The sequence below is a fragment of the Triticum aestivum genome, chromosome 2A, assembly GCF_018294505.1.
Source record: "Triticum aestivum cultivar Chinese Spring chromosome 2A, IWGSC CS RefSeq v2.1, whole genome shotgun sequence".
Classification (NCBI taxonomy): domain Eukaryota; kingdom Viridiplantae; phylum Streptophyta; class Magnoliopsida; order Poales; family Poaceae; genus Triticum; species Triticum aestivum.
The window spans coordinates 455,782,582-455,794,666 of record NC_057797.1 but is presented as its reverse complement, the minus strand read 5'-3'; the positions used below and the strand labels follow the sequence as shown (position 1 = coordinate 455,794,666).

The window sequence follows — 12,085 nt, the reverse complement described above, 5'->3', positions numbered from 1 at the left end:
GGCTTTCAATTGCTGAACTTTTGTAGACTTTCAATTGCTGAACTTTTGTAGACCTTCAAGTTGTACAGGAAATATTAAACTTGTTATTTTGTTCAACTTATTTAGTTTCTGGAAGATCCTTTTTTACTTCCTAGATACATCAGTTTCTCCACGGATCAAACAAAATCGCCGACGAACTCAAACCAAATTTGATATACATATCTTCTTAATTGAGGAAATCACATGCAGTGACACAAACAAAAGATACAGGATTGTTTTGTTCCTGTGATACTGAATAAGCGCTAATAAGTGATACAGACAAAAGATGCAGGATTGAGAAAAATTCAGAAGCAAGCCGCTGCGCTACCTTCTTCCCCACGAGTTCGCCTACTCATCAGCCGTCCGAGCTCCTCGGTCAGTTGCTGGTTCTCCTCTGCGCGAGCCCATCCAGCATCTCTTTCCTCCGTGCGGCGCTGTCTCGCCCCGCCTTCCCCTCGCTACGCCGCCATCAACTCGACCAAGCTCGCCCTAGTCCGTGATGGTGACCAACGGCGGACTGAATAAAGGAAGGGGCAGCAGCTGCAGGGGCATGGATCAGCGAGGGGTAGCGGCGATCTGAATCGAGCGAGAAGCAACGGCGGCCTGAATCGAGGGTGAGGCGGCGGCGGCCTGAATCGAGGGTGAGGCAACAGCGGCATTAAAGTACTGGGAAAAGAAGAGCCATCGGATCTGATTTATGTGGTGGATATAGGCTATGTTAGGTTCCTAACTTGGCAAGAGACAAGTTAGAGGAGCCAGATCCGATGGAGGTAGTAGTAAGGAAATAAATTTTTGGGTGTGTCTAGGGCATATCTAGATGTGCTTTAGTTATTGCACATCTAAGTGAGTGAATCAAACATAAATAGAAAAGGAAAAAAGAAAAAAAATCCACACGAATCTCGACGTAAGATCAATGACATAGAATTTAAATGTGCGATACTTATGGCACATCTAGATGTGCTTTAGCAAAACTGTAAATTTTTCTCAAAAAAAAAAAGTAAGGAAATAAACGGAGCACAGTTGCATCACCTCCGTTTTATGTACCCATCCTGAATTATGGACAGTAATTTCCTTGCTTCCATACAGTAAGTGGAAGTTTCAGTTCTGAAACTGATAGGACTGTGTTGTCCATACCCTAGCTAAGGAAGGTTCAAGTATAGAACTGCATGGTTCCAACTTCCCACGGTTTGTATTTTGCATGCTTTGAGCTCGGACTCCCCAAAAAGGAATGGGCTTTGCATACTTCACACTCACTGTACAAGCGATTGGCACCACCAATTAACCATAGCAAATACTATCAGTTTGCTTGTCGGAGCATCAGCTTTAACACCATTCTATATATCAACCGTGTTCCTTGCTCGTTCAGATTGCAAGGCTGGATCCATGACAAATTTGCACAGGTTGCATACCACCACTCTCATGTAAGCAGTTGCAAAACTTCTCAGGGTTCAGAGGACATGAGGACTACCGCGCACCATCTAGAGGCTATACTATACATAGTGGGAAAAGATCGGTAGAGCTGAACAAGTTAGCTGGTCTTAATGCTACTCTCCTTGGCTCGACTCCTGGAAGAACAGATCGATCTCACGCAGAAGATTCTGCTGCTCCATCTGCAACGTGCACGAGGCTGTACGCTGATTCAGCACGATGCCAAAGAGCAAAGCACACACTTCGTCGGGGCTCCTTGCCACCGTTTCTTCTGCCTTTTGCTCCGACAACTCCGACTTAGAACAACTCCCCTCATAGACCTGTCTTCTGCAGACCTGCGCCATGATACGCCAAAGTTAAAAGCCTGGAAGGAAGAGATGATGTGTGTTTTCTGTTTTTGTATTTAGTTGGCATCGGTTCACTTCCATAAAGGGAGCACCACATCCACAAGAGCTATCAACACATACCGGGCACACTGCATTGGGATATGAATAATTGTTTACGTGTGCATCTACGCATAAAGGTCTGAAGAACATCATATATTCAGCACACACTTATGAAAACTAAACTAATTTTATAAAATTAAAAGAAATGGAAAATAGAAAATAATCAGATGCACACTCCCAGTTTTATATGCAGGCTGTGTACTCAGCGTCTGCTTTTCACCAGAAACTGTAGGAAAGGCCCAGGAAATCAAAGAATAAATAATATCAAGTACTCCCTCCGTAGTGTCAAAAAACGTCTTACATTATGGGACGGACGGAGTAGTACACAGTTGCGCAGAACTCAAAGTGAACAGTGCAAAAGAGATCATCCTGCCAAACTACTTGCACAACATCATAATTTGTAGTTTGTACTCCCTCTGACACTCTTATATTTCTTTACAGAGGGAGTATATTATGAAGAGCACATTTACCATAAGAACATTTAGGGTTGATACTAACCTGGAATAAGTTATGCAGGGAGACAATGTGCTCTTGAGTGAGATATTTCTTAGTCATAAGCTCACTGAATAGCTTAACAATATCTGCAGTGACATTCCTAGCAGAAAGATTACCAACTACACCAGATATCAAAGAACTATCAAACAATGATGTCAGCCATTCTGGAACTTGGCTTAGTTTGAGCAATGAAACAGCTATATTTGATGCAATCTTCTGCTGATTACTGAATGATTTTGACGTCAAACCAGGAGCAGTCAAGGCAACTGCAAATTCCTCCATTATTAGCCTGGACCATTTTGATTCTCTGCCCACCATATTCTCCTGGCTTCCGAATTTCTCCCAACCTAAAATCATTGAGAGACAGGACCCGCAATTTTCAGCAACTCTACTGTCTTGACTCAAGACTAAACCCTCTATCACAGCAATAATGGACTTCATGTATTGCGCAGAGCATCTTAATTCAGCATTAAGATAGCTCCTCTGATCTGAAATTCTGGTAAGCAATTCCAACAGGCATTGTGAAGCAATAAGCTTAACAGGATATGGACCGAAGTGCATCAGACGGCACAAATCATGGCACGGGATGCCAACAACAGAGAAAAACTGGGTGTTATCTGAATGCTGGAGGAATTCCTGCCAGTCAATACTTGGATCTAGGATGGCATGCAAACTGAAAAAAGAGAATCATTACGTCATATACAAGTTAATTGCAATGAAATATGCAATACCAGTTGCATACCTTCTTAGAGAGAAAAACATTAATTGAAGAATCAAAATCATGAATCCCCCAAAGTCTGTTTCCTGATTGTATTGAAGTAAAGATGGGCCCTTTGCACAAGCTTCCTGTATTATACCATCTGTCAAAGAAACCAGTGGTTTGTTCAAGATTATGGCCTTCGCAGGCTCAATGAGCACCTTGCTTGCTGAATGATGCAAAATAAGGCAAAATATCCCAATTAATATCTTCTGTTCTTGGTCACTTGATGTATAATCAAGACTCGAATTGAAATACTCCAATAACTGCCAACAAGAAGTCATTAGTACACTAGAGATACTACTAACCAGAGAACTGGAGGAAAACAGCTGCCTGTTACCAATTCATTCATTCTTTGAGCATAAGATGAACCAAATTGAGAAGACGGACATAAGTCACAATTGGGTCATAGGCATGATCTAATCGGGGCAAGGAAGATAGACTGTTTCTACTTATTCTAATGTATGGACCCAACCATATCAAATTTGGTGGACCCACCTAAGGGTTTGATGTGTGACAGCCATTTGTGGGGTCCCTAGGAGTCACTAGTCCTAACTTAAGTGAAACCTGTTATCTGAAGTGCATTCTGAGGCTAGTCGCTCCAAAAAGCTATTAGTAACCAGGAAAGACAAATTGCATAAGTGAATATATGATAAAAGAGAGGTGTTTTCATTACCCCCCCCCCCCAAAAAAAAAGAATATAGAAAAGGGTATTTTTGTCTTTTGATTCTAATGGGGATGGTTTGGATTGTTATGCCATGTGCACCTGCCCAGATCCGAATCGATGCAATCTCTATGAAGAACTATGACCGAACTAGAGAAGGTGAATTGAATAATCGATACTATCCACAAGGAAGCGTATCACAATTTCAATCTAATTAGTTTGGAAACAATCCAATCAACTAGGGCTCTTCCCATATACAGTGATTAGTTACTGCAGAGAAGAGCCAATTGATGCTTCCGTTAATCGAGTACTATGCGGTAGGAACGTGATGCGCACAGCAGCATGGAGAAATTCAATGGCTGCAAGAAAGATTTGAATGGGCGGCAGATTATCCAGTACACATACAGAGAATATAAGGAGAGAGATTGTGATTAGTTTGAAGGGGTGGCAGTTTTTTTAGGGTCAGGTGATCAGGACTGGTCTCCTTAATAAGTACTAAAATACCCTTTTTAACGAAGGGGTAAGTTCTAATCTACATTGTCTATTTGCATTGAAAATTGTAAGCCTTGCAAAGGGAGGTGCACTGAAGCAAACCTCGTGATAAAAATATGGTAAACACTAATTATGTAACCTTCAACTCATATAGAAATATAATAACAAGATTACCTTCATGGTAAGAGCAAGCCATTCATCTTCCCAGTAGACTGTCAACGCACTTGCCGAGTATAAAATATTAAAGATCAAAAGGGAACACACTGTTTTAATCCTTGAAGAATATGGGGAGCAATATATACTACCAACTGCATCTATAACACCAGATGATGTAAAATGACTAGAAGAACAAGGAGAGATCACTAGGATTTCAGCAATCACATTAACCACCGAGAAGACCTCATCTTCTGTACCATCCTTTATAATTTGATTCAGTAAGGATACAAGCAAAGAAGAGAGACTAGTCTCTCCTGAAAATACCAGTTCTGCAACCATCTTTATGTCCACCAACTGACTGCTGTTTAAAAGCACAACAGTTCTGTCTTCACAGAAAGTTCTGCAGAAATTTAGCATCTGGAAAGATAGTGGTTCTAGAAGTTCTACCTTCTGGAAGAGCCATTTTAGTGCTATTGGGTGGACTCGGATAAAAAGCAAGTCCCACTCCTTACATGCCATTACATGGAACAGAGTTCTCTCAGCTTCTGGACTATGTTGAATGGTGCAGCCAAATGAAATGCCTCTGACGAAGGCATAAAGATGGACCAGCAGAGTAAGCATCACAGAACCAGCAATTTCATAGGGAAACTTCGCACCATTTAGAAGGATGTATTGCTCAACTGAAGACAGAAGTTGGCTGTCAGCAACCAGCCTGTTCAGTTAGACAAGCATCACATTAGAAGAACTTTTTTTTTCTTACCAAATGTGGAGCAAATGCAGCAGATCGTACCTTTCATTGTAGAATGAACAGGCATAAAGTATAACTAGAATAGCACATTGACATGATGCCAAGTTGAAATCTTCGGAGCTACATTGCCCAAGTAAATACGCAAGTTCTGTAGGGTCTGATGGCAGATAGACGTATGCATCTCTAATTGTTTCCCCATATTTACAGCCCAAAATTTTGTCGACAATTGAACTAGTGATCAAATATACTACTGATTTGACATGATCGGTAGGAAATAAGCCCATGAATCCAAATGACAAGCTAAACCATGAGGATGATGCCAGCATCTCAGCAAACTTGAGTTGCTTATTGTGACATGTGCTTGATAGAATAATGTGGAAAATCTGAAGGATTTCTCCCAATGTTTCGTCATCATTACCATCAACAACAGCACTTTCTAGCCAATGCAGTAAATAAGTTCCACAAATTTCAATGACGCTATCTTCAAGATCCTTCTTGACAGAAATCTTATCTGTATTCCCTTCAAGGCAGAATATAAGTGCTTCTTTAAGAAGACAAAGGGAATGTGGTACGAGAAATGCAGAGTCATACGCATGAGGTAATGTCGAAGAGATAGCATGTTTTGATGCTTCTTCAATTAATAAAGGTAGTTTCTGAATATCATGAGCAGATGGTGACCTCATAATCTCTATTAATATTGAGCAAACAAGAGCAAAGGTTTCAGAACACATTCCAAGTTCACCACTGTCATTTCTTCTCAAAATTAGAGTCAAAGTACATGCTATCTGTTCTTCTTGGGACAACGACAGAATACCAGAACAATTAGCAATACAAGTCCAAACAAGTCGTAAAACCTGAGACTGGACTGGATGAAATGGAATCTCAGTAACATAATGAAGAACAGGGAGCAGAGTAGAAAATCCAATGGCAAGCTTTTCTTTGAACATCTCCTCTGAAGTCGCTAAAAGTGATAGTACTTGAATAGAGGAAATTACCAGTGGATCATTATTTCCTGAACATGTAAACAGTTCGACTTGATTAACCATCACGAGAAAAAAGAAAAACCATGCAGAAATTGATGAGGAAAAAGGTCATTCCTCATACCTGATAACCTCAGAACCTCGAATACATAATCAGCAACATTTTCATCTATCAAAGTTTGAAGTACAGCACAAATATTTGCATCAGATGACAGGAAATGGAAGATTAAATCCAATGTCCCAGTTTGCACTTCTAGATTCGTAGAGAGCAGAGATCCTTTGACAGCATCAGCAAATAGAACTATGATAGAGGCATTCGGGGGCACATCATCTGTCTGCGTGGACTCTTCTTCCTCTACAGACTTGATTAAGCTCAGGTCGCCAATCAGCAAAATATCAAAGGCCTCCTTCTTTGCCAGCGCAAGGAGGAATGCTGTAGAAGAACAACCAAAACATCACCATGCATTCTAGCAAGTAGATAACATGCTAGTATAGATTTGGATTTTCAACACAGATGAATTGTTTCATAATTATATCCAAAAAGAAACTTCAAATTCATTAGTTCAGCTAATATGAGATATCCATGTTATACTAATGCAGGAAATTTGATCACAAAAAAACTTGAAGGTTAAGTACTGTAAATATGTAAGATACTGGAACTCTCACTAGTCTGAATTCTTTCCTTGGCCAACTCTTAAAATATTGGAGCTCTCAAAATCTATGTCAGCTCAAGAATTACGAGTCAACGAGTCAAGCCGAGGTTGAGACTCATAGACTAACCATGACTACTCTAGACTACTGCCGGATTAGTCGACATGATACTGTTATTACTGATGATACATAGTATATAGTATATTATACTATATAGGACCATACAGTATACAATAAAAATTGAATGCATGGGAAGTGAATGAAGAACCTGAGGCTGGGCCAATTGTAATATCCAATGGCCAGGGCCGCAGGGGAGAAATCAAACCCAAGAAGAAGGCAAGGAGAGAAGGAAAATTACTTGCTACAGCAGCAGAGAAGTACTTGCTTGCTATCACGACGGATCCAGGAAGAGCACAGCAGCAGAGGGGCGGATCCAGGGGAGGAGCACAGCAGCAGAGGAGGACAACAAGGGAGGAGCACAACAGCAGAGGGACGGATCCAGCAGAGGAAGAGGAGCGGAATGCTCCTGGCACCTTTGGTGGTGGCGGCGGCAGGTCAGTGAGTGGTGGCGGCGGCCTGGTCCCAGGTGAGGCAGGCAGGCGGCTCGTTGTGGAGGAGCCTGAAAAGTTAGGGTTGCCATTTTTCCCTTCCGTGGGCTGCTCACTTCTCTCTTCAAATTGAATCGGTCGACTCAAACACGCCGTAGTCTGGACTAGTCCGCGACTAGTCGCTCCACCCCTTGACTCACAGAGCTAGTCTACACGAAGAACCTAGTCGACAATCAGATTGAGAATACTAGACTAGTGGCACGGCTAGTCAAGACTAGTCATCATTGCCCAAATATCGGCCAGTTAATTGGCATCTCGGTCAGTTAATCGCTACTCAGTGGGTCACCGAATAGCTGAATAACTGATTTATCATCCGATTAACTGGAAAATTCGCTTATTTATCCCTACTCAGCACCTGACCGACATGGTACCAGTTACCGATATCCTGAACATTGCTAGACGTTAGACTCATAATGCTTGTGTCAGCTTCAAATCTGTTTTTGCATACATAACTGCAGACAATATGCATTTATGTCCCTTTACTTATGCAAGCCAACTTCTGATATCACTCCCTCAAGTCACAGGTCCTAAAACAACGGAAATTCTGCAGTCAAAGTTTTAAATCTTTGGCTAATTACAACTTTCATATTTACACTGCTCACGAGAAAATAATGAGAAGAATCCTCACAGATTACCTTGATAGTGTTGAACTTTTACGCATATATTGTGGTAAAACTAACAACCAAATTTGTATCTAGGAGACCATCAAGAGTTTCAGTTGTTAAAAATAAGAATAAATAATAAAGTTATGGTACAAAAACACATAATACATTCTTTTCTTTGCCAAGCCAGCAAGATACATGCCAGTATACCCTATTTATTTTGTAACCAATCAGCATTCATACAAAACAAAGAGAAGAAATATACTGACCAATACAGTTCAGGCGAACAGCATCATTTTGAGTTTTAAGTAGAACTTCAAGAGAGAGTTGAAGCAAACTTTTTCCGACTGCTGAAAGATCCACATTGTCATTATCACATATATTGTCCCACGGGGTAGCGTTTAACAAGGAGAGTTTGTACAGCACGAACAGTATCTCTCCACGAATTTCATCACTGTATCAAAGTAAGTTCAGGATGCTGTTCAGTAAAGCTATTTGGAAGATCGGATAAAATCATCAGTATTCAGTAGTATTCACCTTGGTAGTCGCAGATTGTTAACAAGATTTAAGAAAAGAGAAACTGCATCTCCAATGTATGCTGCAGCACCTTTGATGGAATTTAACAAAAATCCCAAACAGTGGAGCTGCACTGAGATAAGACAAAGATTCAGAAATTGTGGCAGTAAAGTAGTTCAAGAAAACTGCAATAGTAGTGTTGCCACTAAGCAGAGTTAAGTCCCAAAGCGGCTCACATTTTAAAATGATCCAGTCTGCCCAGTCAAACCACTTTACAATAATCAGATACAATAGTTGAAATCACAATTATTGTAACAGGTAAAGCAAGTCAATCATCATCAAGCTGCACCCTTTAACATAACAGCAGGTTTCTCTGCTGGTAACATTCAAACTCAGTTCCCAGAGTGGCATTAACAAAATAAAATGAATCCATACTTTTTATGCTTTTCCCTGCCTTGAATGTTACACTCCCTACCTGAACAACCATGTGTTGCATTGTGGTGGTCTGTGGATAAATAAAAAACCATGCACATGGGTTGGAAGTGGTGACCTCACTCAACAGTGAAGAAGCGGACAGGACATGGGCCAGGCAGAGCTGAGTCTATTGCCGCCACTTTGGGCAGTGGTGATTTGGGAAAACTAAGAGGATGAGCACGGGTCAGGGAACTATGGGAACCAGATAAAATAAGTTGCTGGCACAAGAATATATTTGTTAGAAGTTGATTTGTTTGTTTGACATTTGTGTTTTCTGGTTAGAGGCGGCATTAGAAATAAATTTTGTTAGAAGTTATTTTGTTTGTAACAGGTGTAGTTTGTTCTGGTTTTCTGTGACAAGTTTAGAGGTGGAAGGGAAGTAGGAACAAGAAAACATACAATCATTAACCCTCTCTAGATGGGAATTTCAAGTAGTAAATATAATAAGCATCCCTATTAGCTCTTCCAAGTTCCAAATATACTTTATTGCAAAATATTCTAGACCCAAATTAGAGGGTAACTAAGGAGATAAATACCCACAATGGATTCAACTGATGCTTCTCTCTAGTTGTAACTCGATCCATATGAAGGTAAGAAAATGTAAGGAAAAGATATGTAATGTGCATACGAGTACTAAGAACATAGAGAACTAGAAATTACAGGTGAGATGAATGAAACCGATGGTGCCACAGAAAACATCAAACAATAAAATGCAAGCATATGAAGACCACAAAATCGCATGATAGTTTCAGTAGCAGAATATAGCTGTACACTATGGAAACAAGACACTGCTACATGTGAACAAGAAAGAAAGAGGCATGATTCACATGATGCAACTTGTATGATCCTGGCTAGGAGTTGGAAAATCAGAAACTGTAGTAATAAAATAGGTTCATCCATGTTCGGTAATTGAGAGCATAGAACTGTGCATGATGAAAATTAATAAATAGTATAAAGCAGCAACAATGTGTAAGACGCTTCAAAAAAACTTCATCAACACTAGAATGTCCAAAATGGAAGCAAATAGATCTTGAATACTCTGCCGATAATAAGAAATGCTACATGTGTGTCCATGTGCAATCAAGCTGTTGGCTATGCGCCATTACCAATTTACCATATCAGAGTTGCACAATCAAAGAATATGAGACGCCATGTTTTCTGCAGCAAAAAATTTGGTTCCGACTGCTCACTAAATAGTAAATCCTGGACTATTCACCACATTCTTTCACACAGTTTGAATAATTTCCTTTCAGCCATTCCACTTAAAACTATTTGCAGGCAACATAATCAATGTAACATTATTTCCAAAATCCACCACCTCTCCCTGCCCAGCAGCGTCCATCACCATAACCACTGACCATAACTAGCATGCATCTCAGCACAGCGTAGCACGGGGTAGCGGCACACGTACCATGTGGAAGTGCTTGACGAGGGAACCCGAGGAGAGGACGTGGGCGAGGCGCGCGACGAGCTCGGAGGCGGCAGGGGGGCCCACGGCGGACGCGAGGTCGGAGGCGAGGTCGGATGCCTGGGTGGCGAGTGCGGCGTCTCGGCGGGCGGCCGCGCCCGCGAGGGCCTCGACTAGTGGCACCGCAAGGAGGCGCGGGTGAGCGGCGCGGAGAGGCGCGAGGAAGGCCGGGTCAGCTAGGGCGAGGGAGAGGCTGGCGAGCACGTGGGAGACGTGGTGGGACGGCGCGGAGGCGGAGGAGAGGAGGGCCGCGGCGCAGGAAACGCAGACGCTGCCGCCCGCCGAGGTCGGGAGAGAGTGCGACGCCCGGTGGCCAGCGCCGCAGGCGTGCGGCGGCGAATGCTCGCCGTCGGATTCCATCCGGAGCGAGGGGGGTTGTGGAGATTTTGCAGGAGACCTTGAAGCCGCCTTGAAATGGACGGATTTTTTTAAGCAGCGGAGGAGGAGAGGAATACCGAATACCGCATAATAATTTGTTTACTTTGAACAAACGCCGCATAATTTAAAACCTTCATGCCTCCTTTGATTTATAGGGTAGAAAAATCGTAGGAATAGAAAAGTCATAGGAAATGAGATGACATGTATCTCAAATCCTATGAGTAGGAATAGGAAAACAGATGCCTTTTACACATCATAAGATTTTTTCCATTGAGTCTAGGGTAATGTTTATTTTCCTATGAAATGTGGAGGATAGGAAAAATTCCTTCATAGAAATAGGATTTCATTCTTACAAACCAAAGAGCTTTAAAGGAATTTTTTCTATAGAAATCCTATCCTATGAAATTCCTACAAGATTCCTTTAAACCAAAGGAGGCCTCAAATTTTGGTACCAGGAGGTTTTTCCTATAAAAAAAGCGTTTAAGGTATGCGCGATGTTACGCGTCCGCCGGCAGATAATATAAAAAGATCCGCCGTCTTCGTGACTATTGGATGGAGCTGTGTATGTCGTCCGATCTACCTACATGACAAGTCATCTTTGCAACAAGTGCGTTGTTACGGTATTTTCTGCGGCTGAGGTCTTGTTACAGTTTTTTTTTTTTTGCAATAAAGGTCTTGTTTCAGAATTTTTTCACAACAAAGGTCTTTGTTGTAGAATCATCTTTATGAGTTTTTCTGCAACAAAGGTCTCATTGTAGGAAATTTTCGCAATAAAGGTCTTGTTGAAGAATCATATTTACGAGTTTTTCTGCGAACAAAGGGCTCATTGTATAATTTTTTCGTAACAAAGGTCTTGTTGCAGAATTATTTTTACGATTTTTTCTACAACAAAGATCTCGTTGTAGAACATTTCCGCAACAAAGGTCTTGTTACAGAACCATTTTTATGAGTTTTTTATGCTGCAATAGGGCCCTTTTGCAAAAGAGCTTTGTTGAAGAAACAAATATCTTCTACCTTCTCCTTCCGCCATGCCTAGAGCTTGGATTGTGGATAATCTGGGAAGCAAATTGACACCACCGTTCACCATCGTTGGAGCTTGGCCTGTGGATGATTTGAGAAACAGATCAACACCACCGTTCGCTATGGTTGGAGCTTGAGCCGTGGATGATTTGGGAAGCAAATTGACACCCCTGTCCGCCATGGC

General features: G+C 41.6%; 1 protein-coding gene across 1 annotated transcript; it reads right to left on the bottom strand.

Moving 5' to 3' along the window:
- Window positions 1-1,319: 1,319 nt before the first annotated feature.
- On the bottom strand, window positions 1,320-10,921 carry LOC123188978 (protein PUTATIVE RECOMBINATION INITIATION DEFECT 1). Its single transcript, XM_044601277.1, has 9 exons — window positions 10,447-10,921; window positions 8,583-8,689; window positions 8,315-8,499; window positions 6,309-6,617; window positions 5,247-6,216; window positions 4,475-5,168; window positions 3,130-3,410; window positions 2,391-3,060; window positions 1,320-1,781 (listed from the first exon to the last, which is right to left on the bottom strand). The coding sequence occupies exons 1-9, from the start codon at window positions 10,861-10,863 to the stop codon at window positions 1,563-1,565; spliced, it is 3,852 nt and encodes a 1,283-aa protein (XP_044457212.1). The 5' UTR covers window positions 10,864-10,921; the 3' UTR covers window positions 1,320-1,562.
- Window positions 10,922-12,085: the final 1,164 nt, after the last annotated feature.

Bases quoted from the DNA above. Each gene is read 5' to 3' on its own strand.
- LOC123188978 (XM_044601277.1), bottom strand. From the start codon at position 10,863: ATGGAATCCGACGGCGAGCATTCGCCGCCGCACGCCTGCGGCGCTGGC. The intron at 6,618-8,314 runs GTCAGTATATTT...GTTCTTCTACAG, and splicing joins TGTTCGCCTGAACTGTATTG to CATTCCTCCTTGCGCTGGCA. The intron at 6,217-6,308 runs GTATGAGGAATG...TTACATGTTCAG, and splicing joins CGAGGTTCTGAGGTTATCAG to GAAATAATGATCCACTGGTA.